Source organism: Vitis riparia, chromosome 7 (genome assembly GCF_004353265.1).
Source record: "Vitis riparia cultivar Riparia Gloire de Montpellier isolate 1030 chromosome 7, EGFV_Vit.rip_1.0, whole genome shotgun sequence".
Taxonomy (NCBI): domain Eukaryota; kingdom Viridiplantae; phylum Streptophyta; class Magnoliopsida; order Vitales; family Vitaceae; genus Vitis; species Vitis riparia.
In genome coordinates this window covers 22,382,279-22,405,652 of record NC_048437.1, presented here as the reverse complement: position 1 = coordinate 22,405,652, position 23,374 = coordinate 22,382,279, and the positions used below count along the sequence as shown (strand labels likewise).

Here is a 23,374-nt window from a genome sequence, read left to right as displayed (position 1 = left end):
TTATATGTTTGTTCCACTAATTTTATTTAAACAGCTGTAGATTAAAAAAAAGTTTAATACAAAAAAACAAGAAATATTTCTCTTATATAACATTATTTTCCTTTATGTAACAAGTTTTTTTATATTTAATAAAAAAATATATAATACCAATAATCTCACATTAAAAGTTATGACTTGGGTTACGAATTCAATTTAGGACTGGTAATATTTTTGGAAACATTTCTATACCCATTCACATTCTACATTTGAAATAAATAAATTTGCTAAGTATGTTTAGTGGGTCCAACCGTTTTGGTTGTGGTGTTTCATCCAATGATGATGATGATGAAGGGAGACAAGCTCATACTAAGAGGCTTGAGGTTCCATGGATTTTCATAGGGTGAAGCCAGGATCTTGGTAGACGTAGATGACTGGATGGATCTCCGAGCAGCTGGTCAATTAGACTGCTTCTCAGATTTTACTTTGGTTGTTTAGTCTTCATCACTGTAAATAAAAAGGTTCTGACCAGAAATAATATTTAAGCCTAGAGTCAGCCCTTAACCAAAAGAAATTAATTTAGCGTATATATATTATATAATAATATACTACAGGGAGTATCCAACTTACATCTCCAACTTTGTATTGTAATTGAATCAAGATTTCCAAAATTAGAAGCCATCATCTCTCTTTTCTCTCCGTTATCTTCTTTCTCACTCGATATGGAAACCGCCCACCATCCAAATTCCTAAAACCAGCTACATCAAATCAACTGCTTCCTTGAAGGCCCCTGTCCTTCTACAAACTGTATGTACATTTTGGAAAATGCTACAAAAGAAAACCTCAAACCCAAGCACCATCATTCCAAACTCGCTTTGAAAGCACCCCATGTTCACTCATACTCCCTTTTAATCTATAAAACCCTGGCTTGCTTCGGATTGTTCTCAATGGCCCTGATCTGTTCCCATGTGTGATTTGTAAGGATGCCCCTTCCCCCACCAGGCTTGAAGCTGAAAACGGTCTGTTTTCCGTCTCCTCAAGGGGACCGGAGCTGTACTCCATGGTTATGAACGGCGTGGCATGCCCGTATGTCAAGCGTGGGGTGATCCCTCCAGCATTCCACCAACTGCTATCAGAAGGGTCAAGATCACCTCTCAAGTCTGAGTCCGGACCTGAAGATTCCTTCTGACTACAACAATCCCCACAAGTCTCGTCTTTATCGTTGTAAATCAGTTTTAGTGCCTGCACTACTTCACCCATGAAGGGTCTGTGAGTCACCTCAGGGTGAACACACATGGAAGCAATGGCTGCAACCTTAGCCACGTTGTCAAAGTCGTAGTTTCCAGCCAAAGAAGGATCCACCAACTGCTCCAAACCTTCTCTAACAGTCAACAGAGGCCGTGCCCAGGTTACTAGGTTCTCCTGTCCTGCTGGTTGGGACATGTCAACTGGTTTTCTTCCAGAGAGAAGCTCAAGCAACACGACCCCATAACTGTATACATCACTTTTGACAAGTAGATGCCCCGTCATTGCATATTCAGGAGCAACATACCTGCAAATAAACAATTAAAATCCCCACAAAGAAAAGTGTTAAAAGCTTGCTACTCTTGAGATACATGGCACAAACAAACATCTAAAATACGCATTAAATGATACAAACATCAGGCACAGAGGCAAACTCAGGACCTAAAAATCATGTAGCAGAAAAACTTATTTGCAACCTACATTATTCAGAAATATGATGAATCATCGTGAAGCTCCATGGAAATTTCAGGAAATCGAAGCATGGAAAAGAAATGGATGCTTGATTTTATATACCTAAAAAAATAGTGATCTGGATCTTATTTGGAATAATACCACATGAATTTGTGAATGACAAGAAATAACCATGGTTATAAATTTCATGGAAAGCTGTGTAGAATTCAGGCTAATGAGTGTCCACATAACAGGAACAGTAATTACCCAAAAGTTCCCATGACCCGAGTAGATATATGATGACTTCCTTCTGTTGCTTCCCTTGCTAACCCAAAATCTGAAACCTTTGGGGTGAAATCATCTTCTAGTAGGACATTGCTGGCCTTAAAATCTCGGTGAATTACACGAGGATTAGAATCTTCATGAAGATAAGCCAATCCTCTTGCTGCACCAAGGGCAATCTTCATCCGTGCATCCCAGTCGAGAGGTCCCTTTCCCTTGTCAGCACCTAAAATACCAAGACATGGGTAATGTACAAGATATTCAACCAAAGCTCCATTTCTTTTGATGTAAGATAGAACCAGAAAATGAATTCCATTAATGCTATGAGGTGCTTCTCTTTACTTAGGCATACCAATTTTATTTGAAAAGGCTATGATATGAATGTGTTTAGACAAAAGATATATCAAAAAGCAAGGTCCAACAAAAATAAAACACCAAGGCTATGAAGACAATATATGTACAAGTGGGATTCAACACTACAATGGTGAACTTTTTAACCAACATATACTTCAGAACACAATTTTCAACAGAAAATGAATGACCAAGGCAATGAGAAATTTACCATGCAAGTGAGACTCAACACTGCCATTGTGAACAAGCTCATACACCAGGCAGCGTGTGTGTCCTTCAATGCATATACCAATCAGTTTCACAAGATTGCGGTGATGTAATCGGCTGAGCATCTCAACTTCAGCAATGAACTCACGATCTCCGCTCTGGTGATCTCTTGTAAGCAGCTTAACTGCAACTTCAGTTCCATCTTCCATAGTCCCATGGTAAACACGTCCAAATCCTCCTTCACCTAAAATCCTCTTTGAACTGAACTTATGTGTTGCCTTCTCAAGTTCAGCAAGTGGAAATGTTTTAACTGAGAGAACACATGTAGCCATGGTGGAAATGAGGGATGCTGATGTTGAACTTGCTATACTACTTGATAACATAGAACCAATGCCTGCATAATAACAAGAGGGACCCTAATAAAATAATGGCAAAAATCTTTACTCTTTCAATTAGTTAGAAAAACAAAGGAAGAATTAACTAAGAGAGCATAAAAAATAAAATATGAAAAATAAGGTTTAATCAATATATATTTTGTTTCTGATTAAAAAAAAAATTAAGGAATTAAATGAAAAGAGAATGACAAATCTTGTGCATGTCCTATCTAACTAGATGAATTTGCACAATTTGCCACATAAAGGGGTAGTCTTTCCATGACTTTATGCTGTTTAGATAAAATTTATAGTGCACCTATAAAAAGCAAGAATTGTTGATTAATTATATGGCTAAAAATTGTCAATAGGTTGATGATTCCACTTTTCATGTTTGGACAATAAGGATTAAATAGCTGCAGTATGAAGACTAACAAGTAGCCCTTGACATACAGCTTTATCTTTTGGGTGCTACTAGCCTTGAGGACAAAGCTGATATGGTTGTCACTGTCAGACTTACTTCCAGTCAGAATCTAGATAGTTCAGCTAGTTTTTATCATTATTTGCGCACATTCAACAGGTCCATTCTCATGTACAGTGTCACTGCTTATTAAAATTTAGTATCTGTTGCAAATGTGTGATCATGAGCACTCACTTTAGGACATGTATAAAGAGTACTATTACTAGTTACACAGCCCAAGGAGTTCATGATGGTTATGCCTTTCAAAGATTTCTACATGAACCAGATGGATCCTTATCAGATGATCAACTGGATAGCAGATGGTGTTGCTTAGAAGACAAGAGAATCATATGCAAGATACACCCAAATGGAGAAGATTAATTGACTGGGAACTCAGCCAAGATTTTTATGGTTTGTTGGGATGCATTTGTAAAAAATGAAACATCCTGGATCTAGTACAACTTTAAAAGAGCATTATGAAAGTCAATCAAAGCATACAGATAACACAAGATTTACACAGTTCAATGTTGTTATGGCATCCATATAGGAATTTTCACTGCCTCTTAAGAATAGGATACAACACCCATCTTACCTTCAAAATCTTTGAGAGCCTCATTTTTTTGGCCAGAAAGAGGGTTTGTGGTTCCTTTCCCCTGTTTCCAATTTTTTTTGGTCAGTTGGGAAGGAAAGAATTCTCATTTTCTACTGATAAAGGTTTACTAACAAGATGAAGGGATCACAATGTTGTCCGCCAAGCAAGCTGGTGAGAAGAAGTTAATTTTGCTTTATTTTATGATGATTCTGATAAATTCATCATTCCTTGAGATTGGGTAGTCCTTCTCATCATGACGTTTTGTCAGTCCATATCTCTATTGCCATGAATTTTTTTTAAGTATTTCCTCAGCTAGCATCCATTTTTTGGGATTTAGTCTCTAGTTATTTTCATTATACTATCAAAAGAAATAATTAGTAGCCCCCAAATTACACTGTAACATAGCGTGGGAATGTCATGCAAAGGTAAATCATGTCTCAATAAATCCCCTAGCAATTTCTATAACACTACTAAGGAATGGTTAGTAGCCCACCAAATTATGCTCTGACATAGTGTGAGAATGTCATGCAAAGCAAAATCCTGGCTCTATAATGATGAAGTGTTCAAGCCTGATATCATCAAGACGCTAACGAAGCAATGTTGATAAACTCATTGAGGAGCAGAAAAAATCTAATTTGATGACACCAGCATTATTGACAAATGAAAACCAGCCAAATCTTTAGGTATTGTTCATGTAGAGAGCAATCATCTTGTGGTATATTATTCTTAAGAATGTTAAATGTATTGAAAGGCACTGCCCATGTTAAGTAGCAATCATATTCTAATGACAATTATTCTCAAAAGTTTGAATGTCTTAGCTAATAAAACTTTCTGATCACTAGTGTGTGTTGTGTGTGTGTGTGTGTGTGTGAGAGAGAGAGAGAGAGAGCATACAAATAAGAGGTAGCTACAGAAGGGGCAACCAAGTAGCTAAGAATGAAGGCTTACTAGCAGTGCTACAATAGTGCATCACTTGAACAAGAGTTACAGAATATCATATAACTTATCATGAGACTTTATTCCAGCTCTGCATTGCAATTTCTACACATCAAAACACTGAAAACACAAAAACATACCAGATCTCTTATTGATGGATGATGTAAATACAGGACCAACAGCACTTGATGGTCTTCCAATCTTTCTCCATTTTAAAACAATGGAAATTGCTCCAATGCACACCAATACAAGCACAAAACCAGATAAAGCGATGATGGCAATGGTTCTAGGATTCAACTTCTGGCTCTTGTTGACAAAATCTGCAGTTATGGGGAGACCTCCAGCACTTCCACTTGGACCACTGCCCATGTAACTTCCAGATGGCGGCGAAGAAGGAATCCCTGATATTGACTCTTTCAAGCTCTAGCTCAGCACAGTCAAATAATAGTAAGACAAATAGGAATTACAAGAGAGATGGGCTTACTACCTGGATAATTAATGTACAACACATCATAGTTACCAAAAAGAGTCCTATTTAGAGGCACCTTCTTCTGCCAAAATCTCTCACATGTCAGCATAGCAGTGGTGTTATCAAACTTCTCTCCCAGTGGAACCAAGTTAATATCTACTACAGTCTTTCCCTGATTTTGACTGTCAGCACTGGCGCCCACTATCTTCACTTGACTCTGCTCCAGATATGTGCCTGCTGCAACCTCAATTGCTAGCTCAGCAACCACAGGAAAGACAGCATAAAGGGCTACATCCAGAAGAAGTCTAACTTTCATAGGAAACACACAACCACAAGGGGAACCAAATGGAGTTGCTGCAAGAGGCTCCGTACAAATCTGATCACAACCTGTGAATGACTCTATGTTCAAAGCCATGAAGTGAAAAAATAAAAAATAAAAAAAAAACTCAACAAGAAAGAAGAAATGGAGAGGGAGGAGGAAGGCTTTTATTTAAGATCATGTTTAGTTTCAGATCTACATGGAAAAACCATATAATCAAGCATACTGTAGCTCTAAAGATAAAACTAAACCAGAGAACTGTCATGGATTTTTTTTGTGGGTGGAGGGGGGGAATTTATCAGAGTTCAGTTAATTGCTTTCAAATTATCGCACTGGCATAACTTTATGAAGCAAACAGACAGACCACCCTTTGTTCCCAAACAATTTATGATTTTTTTTTTTCCAAATTGTCCAAAAGATGCATAAAGGAGCAGCTCTCCAAACTTTCTTATACCTTTTATTAATGAGGGATTCATGCCACCTTAATAGTCTCTCTCACTATGGTGGACAAGACCCAAGAAACACCAAACAACGAGGTGCAATTGCCAAAGAACCCTTGCCTTCAAACAATGAAGAAGAATGTGATCAATTGACTCTTCTTCAATTTTACATAAGAAGTTTCTGTTATCCAGCATCTACCTTCTTCACTAAAGTTGATCAAGAGTCAAAACCTTTCCTCAACAAGCTTCCCATGCAAAGAAACTTCCTTTAGATGGAATCCATGGATTCCAAATGAACCTCGCTCGAAAAGGAATTAAACTCCCTGACTCCAATATAGCATAAGAAAAGGTATCATTCCTTGAATGCATCCACATTGCATGTCCTCCCCCCTCCCTATTCACTACCTTACCTTATAGTCTAGATAAAACTTGTTCTACATTATTTAGCTCCCAATTATCAAGATGTCCAAAAAATAAAAAAGGGTTCCAATGACCCCTCTCCCTTGTCTGGTCCCACAAATCCATCGCCCAAACCTCTTTTGATAAGGTCGAAGCATATAAAGATGGAAAAGAAAAACACAATGGCTCATCCTTAAACTACCTATTTTTCTAAAATTTCACCCTCCTCCCATTCCCCACAAAAAAGGAAATTCTACAATTGAAGTGTCACAATCCTTCCTGATAGCTTTCCATAACTCAATATCATACTCATCTCTCACAACACAAGACCACCACCCCCTTCTTCCTCATACTTTTCACTAATAACATATCTCCAAAGAGCTCCCCTTTAAGGTGTGTATCACCAACTCCACTTACACAAAAGCGTTTTATTAAGTGAAGAAAGACTTCAAACACTCAAACCCCTCATTCTTTTCTCCTTGCAAACAGTTGACCACTTCATTAGATGAAAAAAAATTTCTCTAAAGGACTACCCCTCAAAGGAAGTCTCTTTGAGAATCATCTCAAGTCTCATTCAAACCTTTCTTATAATGGAAAACAATGACAAAATAGACAAGCAAGTTGGATAATGTGCTTTGGACCAAAATAATCTTCTCCCTTCTAAAATTGTCTTTTCCACATCTATAGCCTCTTGTGAAACCGCTTTTTCACTCTATCTCAAGCCATCATTGATTTAAAAGAAGCGCTTAGAGGAAATCCTAGATAAGAAGTCAGGAGCTCCCCAACCTTACACCTCAATTCATAAGCCAACTCCTCCACATTGTCCACCTTCCCGACTCAAATCAATTCACTCTTTTCAAGATTAACTTTTTTTTTATCAGAAACAAAAATTTTCAAGATTAACTTTCAATCCCAAGATGGCTTAAACCACATTAGCAACCAGTTTAAATGAATCGTTTAGTCTTGAGAAGCCTCACAAAAAAAAAAAGAGGTATCATTGGTAAGCAACAAATGAGACACCTCTCTCTCTCTCTCTCTCTCTCTCTCTCTCTCTCTCTCTCTCTCTCTCTCACACACACACACACACACGCACACACACACACACACACACACACACACACGCACACACACACAACAAATGAGAAGAAGCATGACTCCTCAAGGCTTAAGATATTTGAGGATGGTCGTGATACAAGCGGGGAAGAACACACACCTCTCAATCATTTAGTCTTGAGAAGCCTCACAAAAAAAAAAAAGAGGTATCATTGGCAAGCAACAAATGAGACACCTCTCTCACACACACACGCACACTCACAACAAATGAGAAGAAGCATGACTCCTCAAGGCTTAAGATATTTGAGGATGGTCGTGATACAAGCGGGGGTACAAAAGCTTGAAGGCCTAAAAGAAGGCACCAACAAAACCCTTACGCGTAACTCTCTCTCTCTCTCTCTCTCTCTCACACACACACACACACACATAACAAATGAGAAGAAGCATGACTCCTCAAGGCTTAAGATATTTGAGGATGGTCGTGATACAAGCGAGGAAGAACAAAAGCTTGAAGGCCTAAAAGGCACCAACAAAGAGCTTCTATATTAAAATCAAAAAGAGACGAGAAAGGATACACAGCAAAGAGCTTCTGGAGAAGTCAAAGTTCGAAAGGGAGTTAAAGAGGTTGGAGTGCTCTGTAAATTATGAGGTGGGAAATAAGCAGAAAGGCCTCTCACAGGGCAAAGGGAGTCAAATCGCAGTAGTCCAATGAAGCTAAAGGTTTTGAGTTGGAATGTGAGGGGAGCAAACGATAGCTCCAAAAGGAAAATTATTAAGACTTTCATAAGGAATCAGAAGGTTGATTTACTATGTATCCAGGAGACAAAAATTCAACCTATGTCGAAGGGTGTTGTGAGAAGTTTAGGCTCAGGGAGATTTTTAGATTGGAGAGCTCTGGATGCTGAAGGGGCTGCAGGAGGTATCCTGATCTGCTGGGACAAAAGGTAGCTAGACATTTTCGACTGGGAGGAGAGCCAATTCTCCTTATCCTGCAGGTTCAGGAATGTAGAAGATGGGGTTGTCTAGGTGTGTTCACAAGAGTTTATAGTCCGTTCACCAAAGTGGAAAGGGAATGTCTGTGGAAAGAATTTTGGGCAATTAGAGGTCTTTGGGAAGACCCCTGGTGCCTAGGGGGGGATTTTAACATCACCCTCCTCGAAAGGGAAAGGAGCAGTCAGAGGAGAATAACTTCAGAGATGAGGAGATTTGCTGAGATTGTTGATGAATTAAGGCTGGTGGATTTTCCGTTACAAGGGGGAGAGTTCACCTAGAGTGGGGGTCCTAATAACCAGTCCTGGGCTAGACTGGATAGGTTTCTTGTGTCCTCTAGCTGGTTAAATCATTTCAGTGGAGTGTTCCAAAGCAGGCTGCCCCGGCCTATTTCTGATCACTTCCCAATCCTTCTTGTGGGGGTGGGATAAGAAGAGGTCCCTCTCCTTTCAGGTTCGAAAACATGTGGCTCAAGGTTGAGGGCTTAAAAGACCTTATTCGAAGCTGGTGGCCGGGGGATGGAGGTCAAGGGTAGTGCTAGTTTTAGACTGGCTGTTAAGATGAAGGGAATCAAACAGAATTTGAAAGTATAGAATAGAGAGGTGTTTGGGAGGCTAGACTATAACAAATCTTCAGCTCTACAGCAAGTGGATTTCTAGGACCGGGTGGAAAGTGAAAGAAGTCTGACAATGGAGGAAACAGAGTTAAAAAAGGAAGCAAAAGAAAGTTATAAAAAGTGGGTGCTTCTAGAAGAAATTCATTGGAGACAACTTTCAAGGGAGGTCTGGCTAAAGGAAAGGGACAGAAATACAGGCTTTTTCCATCACATGGCAAATGCCCATCGTAGAAACAACTCCCTGGACAGAGTTAAGATTAATGGGGAGTGGCTCTCAGAGGAGCAGGAAGTGAGGAAAAGAGTTGCTAATGCTTTCTAGCAGTCGCTTTCAGAAAATACGGGATGGAAGGTGGATATTGGGAGGCTTCAACTAGATCAGATCAGTCAGCAAGAAGCGGAGAATCTAGAGATTCCTTTTTTAGAGGCTGAGGTTCATTCGGCCTTGATGGAAATGAATGGGGACAAAGCCCCTGGGCCGGATGGCTTTACTGTGGCCTTTTGGCAAAGCTGTTGGGACTTCCCTAAAGAGGAGATTATGGAAATGTTTAAAAAATTCCACGAGCATAGTTCTTTTCTTAAGAGTCTCAATAACACTTTCCTGGTCTTGATTCCTAAGAAAGGTGGGATTGAGGACCTAGGAGACTTTAGACCTATTAGCCTTTTGGGGGCTCTATAAATTGTTAGCTAAAGTGCTAGCTAATAGGCTCAAGAAAGTGGTAGGAAAGGTGGTTTCCCCTGCCCAGAATGCCTTTGTGATGGAAAGACAAATTCTTAATGCTTCCTTAATTGCAAATGAGGTGATAGACTCGTGGCAGAAAAGAAAAGAGAAGGGGCTCATCTGCAAATTGGATATAGAGAAAGCCTATGACAGCATTAACTGGCAGTTTTTGTTGAAGGTATTGCAAAAAATGGGCTTTGGGTCAAAGTGGTTGGGGTGGATGTGGAGTTGCTTATCGTCAACCAAATTTTCAATACTGGTTAATGGGGTTCTAGCTAGCTTTTTCTCAAGTTCTAAGGGGCTTAGACAAGGAGATCCCCTATCTCCTTACCTCTTTGTGATGGGAATGGAAGTGTCGGATGTTCTCATTAGAAGAGTTGTTGAGGGGGGATTCCTGTCAGGATGTAGCATTCGGGGTGGTAGAAGATCCCCTATGAACATCTCCCATTCATTCTTTGCTGATGATACAATTGTGTCCTGTGAGGCTAGCAAAGAGCACCTAACTCATTTAAGTTGGATCCTATTCTGATTTGAAGCTGCTTCAGGTCTAAGGATTAACTTGGCGAAAAGTGAAATCATCCCAGTTGGTGAGGTGGATGAGGTTGAAGAATTGGCAGTGGAGTTAGGATGCAAGGTGGGATCCTTGCCCTCTCAGTACTTGGGGCTGCCCTTAGGGGCTCCTAATAGGGCTACCTCTGTGTGGGATGGGGTGGAAGAGAGAGTGAGAAGGAGACTTGCGCTTTGGAAACAGCAGTATATTTCCAAAGGGGAGAGAATTACTCTCATAAAAAGCACTTAGGCTAGCATGCCAATCTATCAAATGTCTCTTTTCCGGATGCCTAAGATTGTTGCTAAAAGGTTAGAGAAAGTGCAAAGGGACTTCCTATTGGGGGGGGGGGGGGGGGGGGGCGCAGAACTTGGAGGGGAAAACCCATCTAGTTAAATGGGAGGTGGTTTGTACGGATAAGAATAAGGGGGGGCTAGGCCTAAGGAAGCTAGCCCTGTTGAACAAAGCCTTGCTAAGGAAGTGGATATGGAGGTATGCTTGTGAAAAAGACAATCTTTGGAAACAATCATGACAAAGTATGGGCAAGAGGGTCTTGGATGGAGGACAAAGAAGGCCAACGGGGCGGTTGGAGTAGGGGTTTGGAAGGAGATCTTGAAAGAATTTGCTTGGTGTTGGGATAATATGGCGTTCTTAGCTGGGAAAGGTACCAAAATCAGATTCTGGACAGATATTTGGTGTACTAGTACAGCGTTGTCCCATTGTTTACCCCACCTCTTTGTCATGGCTGCTCATAGGAATGCAACGGTGGAAGAAATGTGGGACCAAAATTCTGGTCAAGGAGGTTGGAATCTAATTTTTTGAGGGACTTTAATGATTAGGAGTTGGATATGGTAGGGGATTTGATCCATGTTTTGAGGGGTCATAGGCCTTCTTTGGAGAAAGACTCAAGTTTTTTGGAAGGGAGGAAGAAATGGACAGTTCAAGATCAAGGAAGCGTATAGCCTGCTGGCGAATCCTAATGACACCGCTTTCCCTTCATGGTGTATCTGGGTGGATAGATTGTATATAGGTGAGGAGTCTCTCTCCCTTATAGGCTTTTTGGAGTGGTTAGCATCCACTTAAGGGGTGGTGAGTCTCTCTTGGTTTTTTGTTTTAAAGGCCTTAGCCGCCTTGTATACCACTTGTATGTTGTGTGGCTTTTTGCCTCTTCTTTAATGAATTTCTGGTTTACTTATCAAAAAAAAAAAAAAAAAAACCCTTACGAGTAAGGAGGGCAAGCGTAAGGACAAGAGGGGAAGTCGATAACCACAAATAAATACTTCTTATTTGATGTTCTCTATAAGGTTAAGGATTTCCATAAGAGGAAGACCTTCCAGGCCATAATAGAGAGAGAGAAGAAGAAGAGGAAGTACAAATCAAATCTTTTCCATTGTTGAATAGTGCCTAAGACACCTTAGAACAAAGGGTCAATGTTTGTGGAAATAATCATCAATGGGAAGCCCACCTCATATCATGACCAAAAAACAAAGTAGTAGGGGATGATGGACGACCAAGAAGCTATGATGGCTCAAGATCACTAACTCAAATGCAAGAGTCTTACTCAAGGTCATTAACTCAAATGCAAAAGTCTTACATGATACAACTTAAAGTTTAAAGCTATGCAAGAGACAATTGAATAAGAGGCGTGATCTTAGCTCCTATGGATGCCTAATAAGTGGTTCTTAGCCTAGATTCCTTAAGGATAAATCAATGCCCATATCTTTCCTATGCATATTAATCATCCTCGAGGAGGATTTGCCATGTAGGATTTCCACAATAAGAGAAGCTAACATTGATGTTGCAATCATTTTTGCAATAAAAGTGTGAGAGGGAATTGAGGACAGAGAGGCATAACTAGCTACACTTAAGGATAAGAGAGTCATATGCACCTTGATGAAGCCTATGCTTAAGGTCGAAGGAACAAAGTGAAATCAAATGTGAGGCCACCAACCAAGACTATGAGAAGATATGGAAGTATTAAACCTTGCCTAGTGTGGCAACATTGAGTTACAAAGAGTAGAAAGCAATGGGGCTTAGAAGAAGTACCAAGAAGGAAAGCCACGATATATCAACTCAAAGTACACAATATATATATTGCTACACTGCATGACTGGACAACATGGAGTCCCTTGTACATTAGAGTACTTGGCGAAATGGAAGACTTTTAGAAGGTAGAGCTAGTTGTAAATCAGGAAGCATTCTGGCAGCACCAAGAACTAATAGAAAAATTCCATGCAAAGACATTGATGATGGTATCAATAAACTAGGGGGGAGAGTGTCATAGTTTATCCCTAATTTTGTATGGATCTACAATCTTGCCATCCTCCAAGGCTTTCAAGTTGGTTTAGACACTCCAAAACCTTGAGGTGCTTGAAGGGCTTAGATTAGCTTTTGAGGTGCTTAGAATTACTTGGAGTAGCTTCAAAGTGCTCCAAGCAGCTTGGAGGTGTTTGACATGTTTGATGAGCTTGACAAGCTTGTTTGAATCCCATATTGGAAAAGGTTAGTCTTATTAGCTATCTATAAATAGAGGCAGCCCTAACCTGTGATAACAATCTCAAGGAATTAAAATATAATTCTATTGTTAAGTGTTGTAGAATTATTATAGTTGTTTTCTTTGCTCCTAGTTTTGTTAACCCCTTGAGTTAAGGTGACTTGGATGCTTAAAGTTTTAAGGTGGCAACGCATTGCACAGACTTTTAGGGAACATCCCAGTCCATGACAAGTAACTAAAGATTTTTTTAGCTTTTTTGGTTAGCTGTTAATTGATGATCAGGTTTAGTCCAATTTAATGGCCAGGATTAAGGATCCTTTTCTTTCTTTTTCTTTTAACCTTCACTGGAAAAGGGGGAAAAAACCCTGCATTAATTGTGTTACTAAGTATTATTATAAACTTAACATCCAAACATTACCTGTTCCTGTAGAGGGGGCTGGAGAGACTGCATGATGTTGTTTCCCCTGATGATGATGATAATGATGATGATGATGGTGATGATGTCTTGGTATGGAAGTACTGCTAGGACCAGAGACAGAGCCTGAAACAAAAAAGTTGGCTAAATTACTGACATTTTATCAACGATGCAAGACCATGTTAGTGAGATTAAGAGTTCACTAAATTACTGACACTTTATCAACTATGCAAGATCAAGTTAATGAGATTAAGAGCATATAAATACCGTGATATGCTGGAGAAGGTGCAGGGGCAATTGATGGCTCCAAAGAAGGCTTAAACACCCGCGTCCGGGGTGATCTAGATAAAGTAAACAAAACACTCATTGGCATGGGCCTTGCTGCAACATGAGTACAGGTATCTCAAATGTTATCTACAGGTGAAGCCATTCATGTAAAGTTATCAAAAGAAGTTGAAAAAGTCAGCAGACCTCCTAGTAAAACTTGAAGAGACAGATACTATCTCTGCCAAGAGATATATTAAATAGTCTTTTTATCTATCAATATATCTCTGTGTCGTTTCCAATAAAAAAAAAAAAAAGATATATTAAATAGATGAAACATTACTTGGTGGATTGGCAATGCAACATTCTACAACCATTTCAATATCAAGATCCTTTATTTCAAAATCTCCATACACCTAAAAAAACATTATAATGTTTTTTCTTTAAAAAAAACCATAATCCAGCATGCTCCATTATTTAATATTTTTTAATGGGCAAGAAACATATGTATAGAGAGATTCAGGAAGAGACAAAAAAGAAACAAAAATAAATTAGGAAGAAACTTTCATCCACGAGTACGGATTAACAAAGTTGCTGTTTTGCACCCTTACCCTGTTCCAATGAGATTTTCCTCGTAGACTGTTGCTGTTTAGGCAGTATTGTTGGAGACAGGAATATATGCAATAATGGATGCCCTGAAGAATAAAGAGGTATACTAAGCGTCACATGATGAAAGAGCACTAATAATTTTCTGCCATGCATCAAGAAATATGAATGGAGACACAATTTACTTCCACATAGCATAATCATTAAGAGTAGGAGTGGTCAAAAAGCAGAAATATAAATTAGCTAAATGAATTATTCTGGAAGATAGACCATGAAGAAGCTAGTATTGTTCTTTTCAGAAAAGGAATTTGAAATTTTTTTCCCTGAATTCAATTTGAGAAGGAAAGAGTGGATTCTCCACAAAGACTGAAAAAATAATAGTTTTTCTATAAATGGGACTTGGAAAAGGAAATATGCCCATAAAGGGATTTAAAAAAAAAAATGCTCTCATAATAACAATTTGGAAAAGATAAACAAACTTGGTTATAATCTGAATTTGAACAGGACTTTCGTTTTATATAATGAAATGTTGTGCCGAGGAAAGGACTCTATTTCCTATTTAATAAGTTCGGGATTATGGTGCCCATTAAGAACCTGTTTTTTCTTGTAGGAGGCAATGCTGGGGAAAATCTTAACCATAGAGATGCTCATGAGGAGAAGGCAGACATGGGCTAACTGGTGCAGCATTCATAAAATTAATAAAGAATCAGCCAATCATATCCTAATCCAATCCAATAGATCTAGGCAGTTGTGAGATATGTTGCTTGCTATTTTTGGGGTACGATGGGTTCTTTCCTTTTCATTTAAAGATCTCTTGTTGGGTTGAAAGTTTGGGAGGTTTAACGACGGTCTAACGATTGGCTTTTATTTGTTCGTCTTGATGCACTTAGAGAGAGCAAAATGCTTGTTTTTTAAAGGGTGAAGAACATTCATTCAAATCAAAATCTAGACATTCATTAAGCCTTTGGAAATGGTGGAGAGTTCTGTTGGATATGGACAGTTGTACATTGTTAGGGCTCATTGACAGTCTAAATTGTAGATAACTAATTTAGCTCCATCGACTTTTTGGGTGAAGAGTTCGGCGCTACTTTACTTGTATACCTCTTGTGCACATAGGGTGGGGTACACACTCTTTTCATTAGGCGCTTTTATATCATAGTTTGTTTTTGTCTATAAAATATATGTTTTATTGGTCAATTCTTTTAGATTAAATTTTCAATCTAACAAAAAAACAAATCTTAAACTTTTGAATCAACTTTATGGTCTATAATGATATCAAAGCTCCAGTTTCAAGAGGCAATGAGCTCAAAGCTCATGCTTATTTATTTTCCCAATTTATGAACTCATATGTAAGCAATAGACACCCACATATTAGGCAAGGCATTAAAGCTTTGAACCAAATTAGCTAGATATACATAATTAGTTTATTACCTAATAGCTTAAGTTTTTGGGTTAAATTGGTAATTTAATGGGTGGAAGCCCTTCTATTAATCAGAAACAAGAATATACACAGCATTGAATGGTAAAAAAAAAGAATGACAGTTGATCAAAAAGTAGAAATTATCTAAAATTATCTACATAGATGATAGGCAATATTCACACTAAATTGGTCTTTTTGTTGTTTATTTGCTTCACTAGAGGTAAAATGCATATCTTGACAAAATCTTGGGATAATGTAAGCAGATTCCATCACCCTGCTAATATCATGAGGTCATTCCATTTTCAAACACAAGTGATGTCTCTCTAATTTCACCAAATCTTCATGTAGATTAATCAAATTCTCCCAAATATAATTAATTCATTTATGTAGTGGATAGACGCATTTTGCTCAATTACCTGCTTAAAGAGAAAACTACTTACTAGGGGACAAGGAAACAACAGTAGTATAGATGGAAGGTGAACTGCTCATAAGTTGGGTTAATTTTGGGTTAAGACCCAATATAACACACACACACACATACAGATGTAGGTATGTATATATATACATACATATGTGTGTGTATGTATGTATGTATAATTTTTCACATGATTTATGTCATAATGATTCATGACTATGTTTTTACTTGTAAAGAACATAAATGTCTCCTTTCTTCTTGAAAACTCACAAAAATATGAAGCTGTAACAAATTACCTAAGATGTTTGGCGGTGGCCAATCAACTTTTTTTTTTTTTTTTGATAAGTTTGGCAGTGGCCAATCCATGTTAACATTTTTCACCACATTCAATACATAAAGAAGAAAATAGAGTAGACAAAGCAAAATAGAATGCAAATAGTTGGCCAACTCTTCTAGAAATTATAAACATGATAGGAAAATTAATTCAATTCAATGTTTGTCATCTATAGTATATAATTTCATAATTACTTTAATTACATACTTAATGCAAGCTTTTTAATACTGTTTTTGCAATATATTTCAACTATTTTCTATAGATGCATTATTTAGTTAAACTGACTATTTAGGTCTGCTTCATTATTTGTCAATCTATTTGAGGTTTTAATATACAAAAAAAGAAATACATTTAAAATATATATATATATTATATATATATATATTATTAGCCTAATTGAAGCATGTCAATCAACTCCACCCACTCAAGTACAGCCTTGAGTTGGTAACCTTTAATCGGAAGTGAGGTTGGGTTAGCTTCTTCAAACCAACCTAACTGATCCAAGGTGAAGTCCTAATTATAGAACTAGAGTTCAGAACTAAAATATCGGCATACTTCATCAGAGCATCAATCATAATATCAAACTTATTAAGAAATTTGATATTTTGCCAATACACAGGTCATGGTTCAAAGTATTGGTTGTTTCCAAGATGAATCACACAACATACACTTGCATTGGCATAGTCCAGTTCAGATTTGTAGTCCAACACACTAATAAGTCAAATCAACATTCAGTCAAGTGGTTTTAGTACTGACAGATGCCTTCATGTCAAGCAACTATAGCCGATGATGAATATACTCTTTGAGAAAACTGAAACCATCATAATTACAGAAAGGTTCTCTTCTATGAAAAAAGGATTTTCTCATAGTAAAGGAGAAAATAATATTTAAAGATTTAAATATTAGTTACTGACATAATTTTTTTGATAAGCAAACAATGTGAATATATTAAAAGCAAGAAAAAGACAGTGCACCATAGTACATAGAATGTATACAATGAGTGCCTAAAGGCACAACCAAAATGAGAGAGCACAAGAGACAACTCCCTCCCTTAGCAAGAACCCAACCAATCTACAAAATCAAATAAAAGACATAGAACCTATATCCATGCACATCTTCACTCATGAAAACAATTTTCTTTAAAAAGGAGTTTTATGAAGCTTGATTCAATTACTCTTCATTATCAAACATATTTTGATTCCTTTCTCTCCATGCAGTCTAAAAGATGCACAATGGAGTCGCTTTCCGAACTTTCTTGTGTCTTTTTCCCACAAAGGAACCATGTCACTCTAAGAAAATCTATTTAATGATAGCAACTTGCACCCAATGAATACCAAACAAAGCGAAAAGCAAATGCCAAAGGACTCTTACCTTGGCACAGTGAAAAATGATGTGATCCATGGATTCTTCTTCAACTTTACAAAGACAACATATATTGACCAATGACCATCCTTTTTTCTAAAGTTGATCTAGATTCATAACCTTTCCGCATGTAGCCTCCCAAGCGAAAAAATGAACTTTAGAAAGCACCCATGAATTCCAAATTACTCTCATTGGAAAGGAAATCGATTCCCCCTAGTTCCACAACAACATATATGGACTCAACTGAGAACTTAACGTTTCTTAAGTTCATCCATACCACCTTGTTTTTACCCTCATTTCTGTTTTTTTTTATAGGTCGTCTTTCTCCTCATTATCTATCACCACTCCTTACAACCTTGAAAATAAATCCTTTACATTGTTCAATTTTCAATCATTTAAAGGTCCAGAGAAACAAGGGCTCCAATGACCCCTTTCTCTTGTCTGACCCTATAAATCTGCAATCCAAACCACTTTTGAAGTGGCTAAGGCATATGAAAAAAGGAAGAAAACATACAACAATTCAACCTCACACCATTTATTCTTTCAAAACTTCACCCTCCTTCCATTACCCACCACAAATGAAGATCTACTATAATAGTTGTTCCAATCCTTCCTAATAGATTTCCAAAGCCTTCCTAATAGATTTCCAAAGCCTAGCCCTATACCCATCTCTTATTTCATAGGACCGTCATCCTCCCTCTTCCTCCCCATATCTTCGACTAATGACCTAATTTCAAATCACTCCTCTTTCAGTTACATATCATCAACTCCATTTGCACAAGAGAGCCTTATTCAACACAAAAATAGGTCTAATGTCCAACCCCCCTAACTCTTCTACATGCACAATGTCGACCACTTCACAAGGTGCATCTTTTTCTCCAATGCCCCACCTCCCCAAAGGAAATCCCTTTGGGGACTTAGTAATCATATTACAAATTACAAAATGTGCATTTTTCTCCCTTATGCGTCTTATTTGTAAACTCTTTCTTGCCAATCAAGAGAAAGCGATAGAGAAAGAGAGAGAGAGAGAGAGAGAGAGAGAGAGAGAGATTGTACATTGTTATCTCCAATGTGCTAAAATGTGTTAAAGTCATTTTTATTTTTCATTGTACAAGGCTTTCACCTCGTGATTTTTGTGTATCAAAATGGAACAACCACAACCAATACCAAGTTGTATCAATAATACTATGTTGTGAGGGAGAGCATAGGTCTCATGAATTGACCCAATACTCAAACCATGATTTTGATCATCAATCCATATATTTTACTACTTCAAGTTATGTTAAAGTTTCAAAATTTTAAAATATATTTCTTCTTCTGTAAAGCCATCATTAAATTTCTATCTTATATAAAATAGCAGCCTCTCTATAATTTCTATCTTATATAAAATAGCAGCCTCTCTATGTGCATACCTTTCTCTCTTAATAGTCAACATCTTACTCTATCTCAACACCTATATCTTATATACCCCCCAACCTCTATTACCTTTTTCTGGCTAGGGATATTCAAAGTTTGAAAGGAATACCATTTAAAATCAGAAAATGGTATGCTTTTGTTTTACTTATCAAAAAATAGGATTTAGGACTATCCATCTATGTATTTATTTACATATAAGATTACCTCAATACCATATTTCTTTTAAACTTCAGAAAAAAATTTCATGTTTCTTTGTTTTCCTTCTGAAAAGCTTGCAAATATTTTTCAAAAACATTTTCAATACAATTTCAACATTTCATGCCAGGACACTGAGGGGACTTTCATAAATTTTTTAATGAAGAAGGTGGAGCTAATGGATTAAAAATTAAGGAATACATGCTAGCACATTTTCATTCGACATAACATAAATGTATTAAAATGTACATCCCAACAAAGAATGATGGATGAGACAAATGCTTTACAAGATTAAGCAAAAATGAAAGGCTAAAAAACCTTAGGAGCGAGGATATTGCAACAAGAGTTCCAAAAGATATGACTGAAACGTTCTTGGTTAAAAGAAAAATCTAAAGATTAGGAGGAGAAAGAAGCACCAAATGATGAGATGATCATTTTTCACCAATAGGGGTGTAATTCAAGTAAATAAGCGATGTAAGAGTTATGCCCAATAGGATAAATAGAATATTATTTAAAAAAAGAAGGGTCCTGAACAGTTATTTATTAAGTAAAGGAATGAACAATTCATGTTGGTATAGTCTCTTTCCAAGGTATAGTCATCAGGCCAATGTCTTTTAGTTTCAGGGCCAATAGTACGACCCTCTCAAAAGTCATCATGTGATCCTTCCAAATACACTGATTCAAGCAAACTGGAGCTGTCCTTGTGCCCTTCTTCATCCTTTGCCAAAAAATTTCCATGCCAGCCAAACATAAGCTTCTTTAGCAACTTTGTCAAACCCAACTAAACTCGAAAAGAACAAAAACAAAGGAAAAAAGCTCCCAAGCAATCTGGAAATGCACCAAAAGATGGATAGAGGACCCCTCATCCCACTTGCACATGCAAACTTCCTATTTACAAACCAAAGTGGGCCCAAAAAATCCTGTACCAACAGAGGGATCAAACTTGTGGGCAAAATGTGAATTCAACTAAATGAAGGAAACTTGAGGGAGTTCAAAAGTACTTGATACTTTGGGCTAGCTTTCAGTCTTTAGATTTTTGTGCAGGTTTTGGACAAATTAAGGGCACACGCACAGCACATATCTTTTTTAAATAATAATGTTAATTGACATGATCACAAAACTACAGAAACGTTACAGGGTAATGCAAAATGAGATATGGTAGTAAACCTGAAATCAAGGACTGTATAAGCAATGCATCAGGAAAATTGTTATTAGTTCTACATTTATAGATTTCCCAATAATCTCCGTTCTCATCAGAAGCAAGATCCAGTTTCCTTTCTAACTAAAAAAAGGTTTGAATCCAAGAAAGCATTTAAGAAATAAATATCCAAATTGACGTTGCACCTAAAACATTCACCCTTCAATCTCAGCTAAAGAACCAGCACTTACACTCCAAACTGAGATTGCCATTGAACAGCAGATAGATTGTAGGAAAAGAAAGAGAAACCAAAGTTCTGAATATTTGACTTTCCTATAATTGTGAAGCTAGAAATGAAAATTCTCTACTGAAGTGACTAACACATTGTTCGGCTGCTGAGAAACGAACTAAAGAGTATTAGTTCAAATTTTGGTTTAATATCTTTCCTACCTTTTTCTAGCAACCAAACGGAACCGACATAACAATAAAACATAAAATCCACAATTTTCCTTTCTCTTATCTTGTTTTCCTCAGTTGTCTCAACAACCAAACATTGTATAAACACAAGCAACAATTAAAAAACAGTTAAGATTCAAAATTTTGAGTATCAGCAACCAAAGAGACACTACTCAACACCAAAACCAACCAATCACAACTTCCCTCCCCTATGTTTTTCCTCCATTTTCCCGGTATCCAAACACGAAAATAACGAAAAAAAAGTAACAAAAAAAAATAGTTACCGCAACAAGACAGAACCAAATTGACGAGATGGAGAAGCAGCAGCAGCATCACAACCCTCATTTTCCCTGGAAAGACCGAAATTCAGAAACATGATGTCAGAAGCAGTAGGCGGAGAGTTGCGGGATGAAGCTAGGGTTCCGGTGAGGCAGGCGGCGGCCGGGAAGCAGCTCATGACGATGCAAGGTGGGAGTGAGAGACGGCATTGTGGAGGGAGAGCGGAAAACCAAAAACCCTAAGTCCGAGAGGGCAATGCGGATGGGGTTTGTAGATCCATGAAACGCGGGTGAGATCTGGGGAGAGAGAGAAAATGGAGTTGGGGGAGGCTTAGAGAGAGAAAGGAAGGATGGATCTAGAGAGAGAAAGTGAGTGAGTTGAGTTAAGTGAGGTGAGGAGGCTTTATTGCTGCTGGATGGTGTTGGTGCTGCTCCAGCACTCCTGTCTTCGGGTCTTCAATGGTTGTCTCGTCCACTCTCGATTTCAGCGCGTGGCTCCCACGGCCCATCGATAGCTTCCTTTCTGCCACGTGGCTGTGAGTGGTTGCGTGATTGAGAAAAGTGCCTTTTCATGCTTTTTAAAGAGTGGCATGAGTGCTCATGTAAAAGGAAAATGATTTATCTAAGCACAAAATGATTATAGTAGGTAACAAAATTGAAAGTCAAAAATTATATATATTTATATATATAAATAAATTATTTAATGAAATGGGAAAATTATCAAAGTGGGTGGAGGTGTTAAAAATATGAAAATTCTTCCAAATACGAGAATTACATATATAAAATAAATTCTTCCAAATACAAGAATTATATATATAAAATGAATTTTTATAGGGTTCATCAATTTTGATAAGTCTTCGAAAATGTATTAAAAAAGATGAAAAATTCCTCCAAATACCTTATGCTAAAAGTAGAGGTAAAAAATACTAAAAATAACCTCCAACTATTATCACAGGGATTTATTGGTATATTGGTTTATGATATTACAATTTGGGTAGAAATATGGTAACATTACAATGTTAAAATATTAAAAGTATGATGTATTACAATATGATCAATTTTTAAGCTAATTTAATTTTTTTTCCTTCAAATAGACACTTCGTCATGATTGTGTTCTCTTAAAAAAAAAAAATTGTTAAACACACAATACAAATTATAGTGGTCAATGAATTGATATCAATGAAGAGCAACTTGAGTCATTATTAATAATCAAAATTTCTAGTATTGGCTACTAAGCTATACAAAAGTAGTTCTGATTTATATTCAACTAGAAAAATATGTATTATAAACTTGCAATAAGAAAGTCAATAGAAAATTCCAGCTTGTATTGAATGTTCGTATGAAATTTTTTAATAAGATGAGTACTATCTATTGAGTATTATATTATATAGAAAAAAAACATATATTACAATATTAGAACAACTAAACTTTTCTTGGTCTAATTATTCAACTTTCTGTTATACCAAATGAAGATGAGGGAGAAAAAAAAGTTCACTAACATATGAGGATTTTTCTAGGTATTCCTTTGTATGTTGTTTTAGGAAAAAATTGAGACCACTAAGCACTTGAAGTCTTTGTGCACTAGAATTTAGGTTGAGATAGGTCATCCAACTATGAGGATCAGAAGTGATAGATGGAGAGAGGTTGATAACGTAGATGTTGACCTCTTTTATGATTTAAAGGGAATTAAACATGAAAATTCAACCCTTAGAACTCCTCAACATAATGGAGTAGTCGAAAGAAAAAAAACAAAGTTCTTCAAAAAATGGCTAAAGTCATGCTACACCTATACAATTTTGGGTTGAAGCTATTAATAATGTAAGTTACACTGCTAATAGGGTTTTTCTTAGGCCTGGAACAAAGAAAAGACCTTATGAATTATAAACTAGAAAAAAAAACCTAATCTTAAGTATTATAGGTATGGGGAAAACCTAGGCAAATTCGATTCTAAGTCAGATTTGGGTATTTTCATAAGGTATTCCAATAAGAGTAAAGCCTCTAGGGTTTATAATCAAAATTCACAAGTTATCCAAGAGTCTTCAAATGTGGTTATAAATGATTGTTTAGATCGTGATATAATTGAAAATGAATATTTAACCTTAGAAACTATTGGAGATAACCCTGAAAATGTGGATAACATAGAAAACCACCCTGAAGAAA

General features: G+C 37.2%; 1 protein-coding gene across 2 annotated transcripts; it reads right to left on the bottom strand.

Annotated features, from left to right (window-relative positions):
- Positions 1-536: 536 nt before the first annotated feature.
- On the bottom strand, positions 537-21,578 carry LOC117918428 (receptor-like serine/threonine-protein kinase ALE2). Of its 2 annotated transcripts, XM_034835085.1 has the most exons (9): positions 21,221-21,578; positions 14,206-14,289; positions 13,598-13,711; positions 13,334-13,456; positions 5,358-5,726; positions 5,011-5,271; positions 2,516-2,905; positions 1,939-2,179; positions 537-1,528 (listed from the first exon to the last, which is right to left on the bottom strand). In XM_034835085.1, exons 1-9 carry the CDS (start codon positions 21,279-21,281, stop codon positions 820-822), a joined length of 2,352 nt encoding a protein of 783 aa, XP_034690976.1. In that variant the 5' UTR covers positions 21,282-21,578; the 3' UTR covers positions 537-819. The 2 variants fall into 2 exon arrangements, with proteins under 2 accessions (XP_034690976.1, XP_034690977.1); XM_034835086.1 differs by lacking the exon at positions 21,221-21,578 and having other exon boundaries at positions 13,598-13,744; positions 14,206-14,287.
- Positions 21,579-23,374: the final 1,796 nt, after the last annotated feature.

Bases quoted from the DNA above. Each gene is read 5' to 3' on its own strand.
- LOC117918428 (XM_034835085.1), bottom strand. From the start codon at position 21,281: ATGAGGGTTGTGATGCTGCTGCTGCTTCTCCATCTCGTCAATTTGGTT. The intron at 14,290-21,220 runs GTAACTATTTTT...TTTATTCTTCAG, and splicing joins TTTGGTTCTGTCTTGTTGCG to GGCATCCATTATTGCATATA. The intron at 1,529-1,938 runs GTAATTACTGTT...GTTTATTTGCAG, and splicing joins CGGGTCATGGGAACTTTTGG to GTATGTTGCTCCTGAATATG.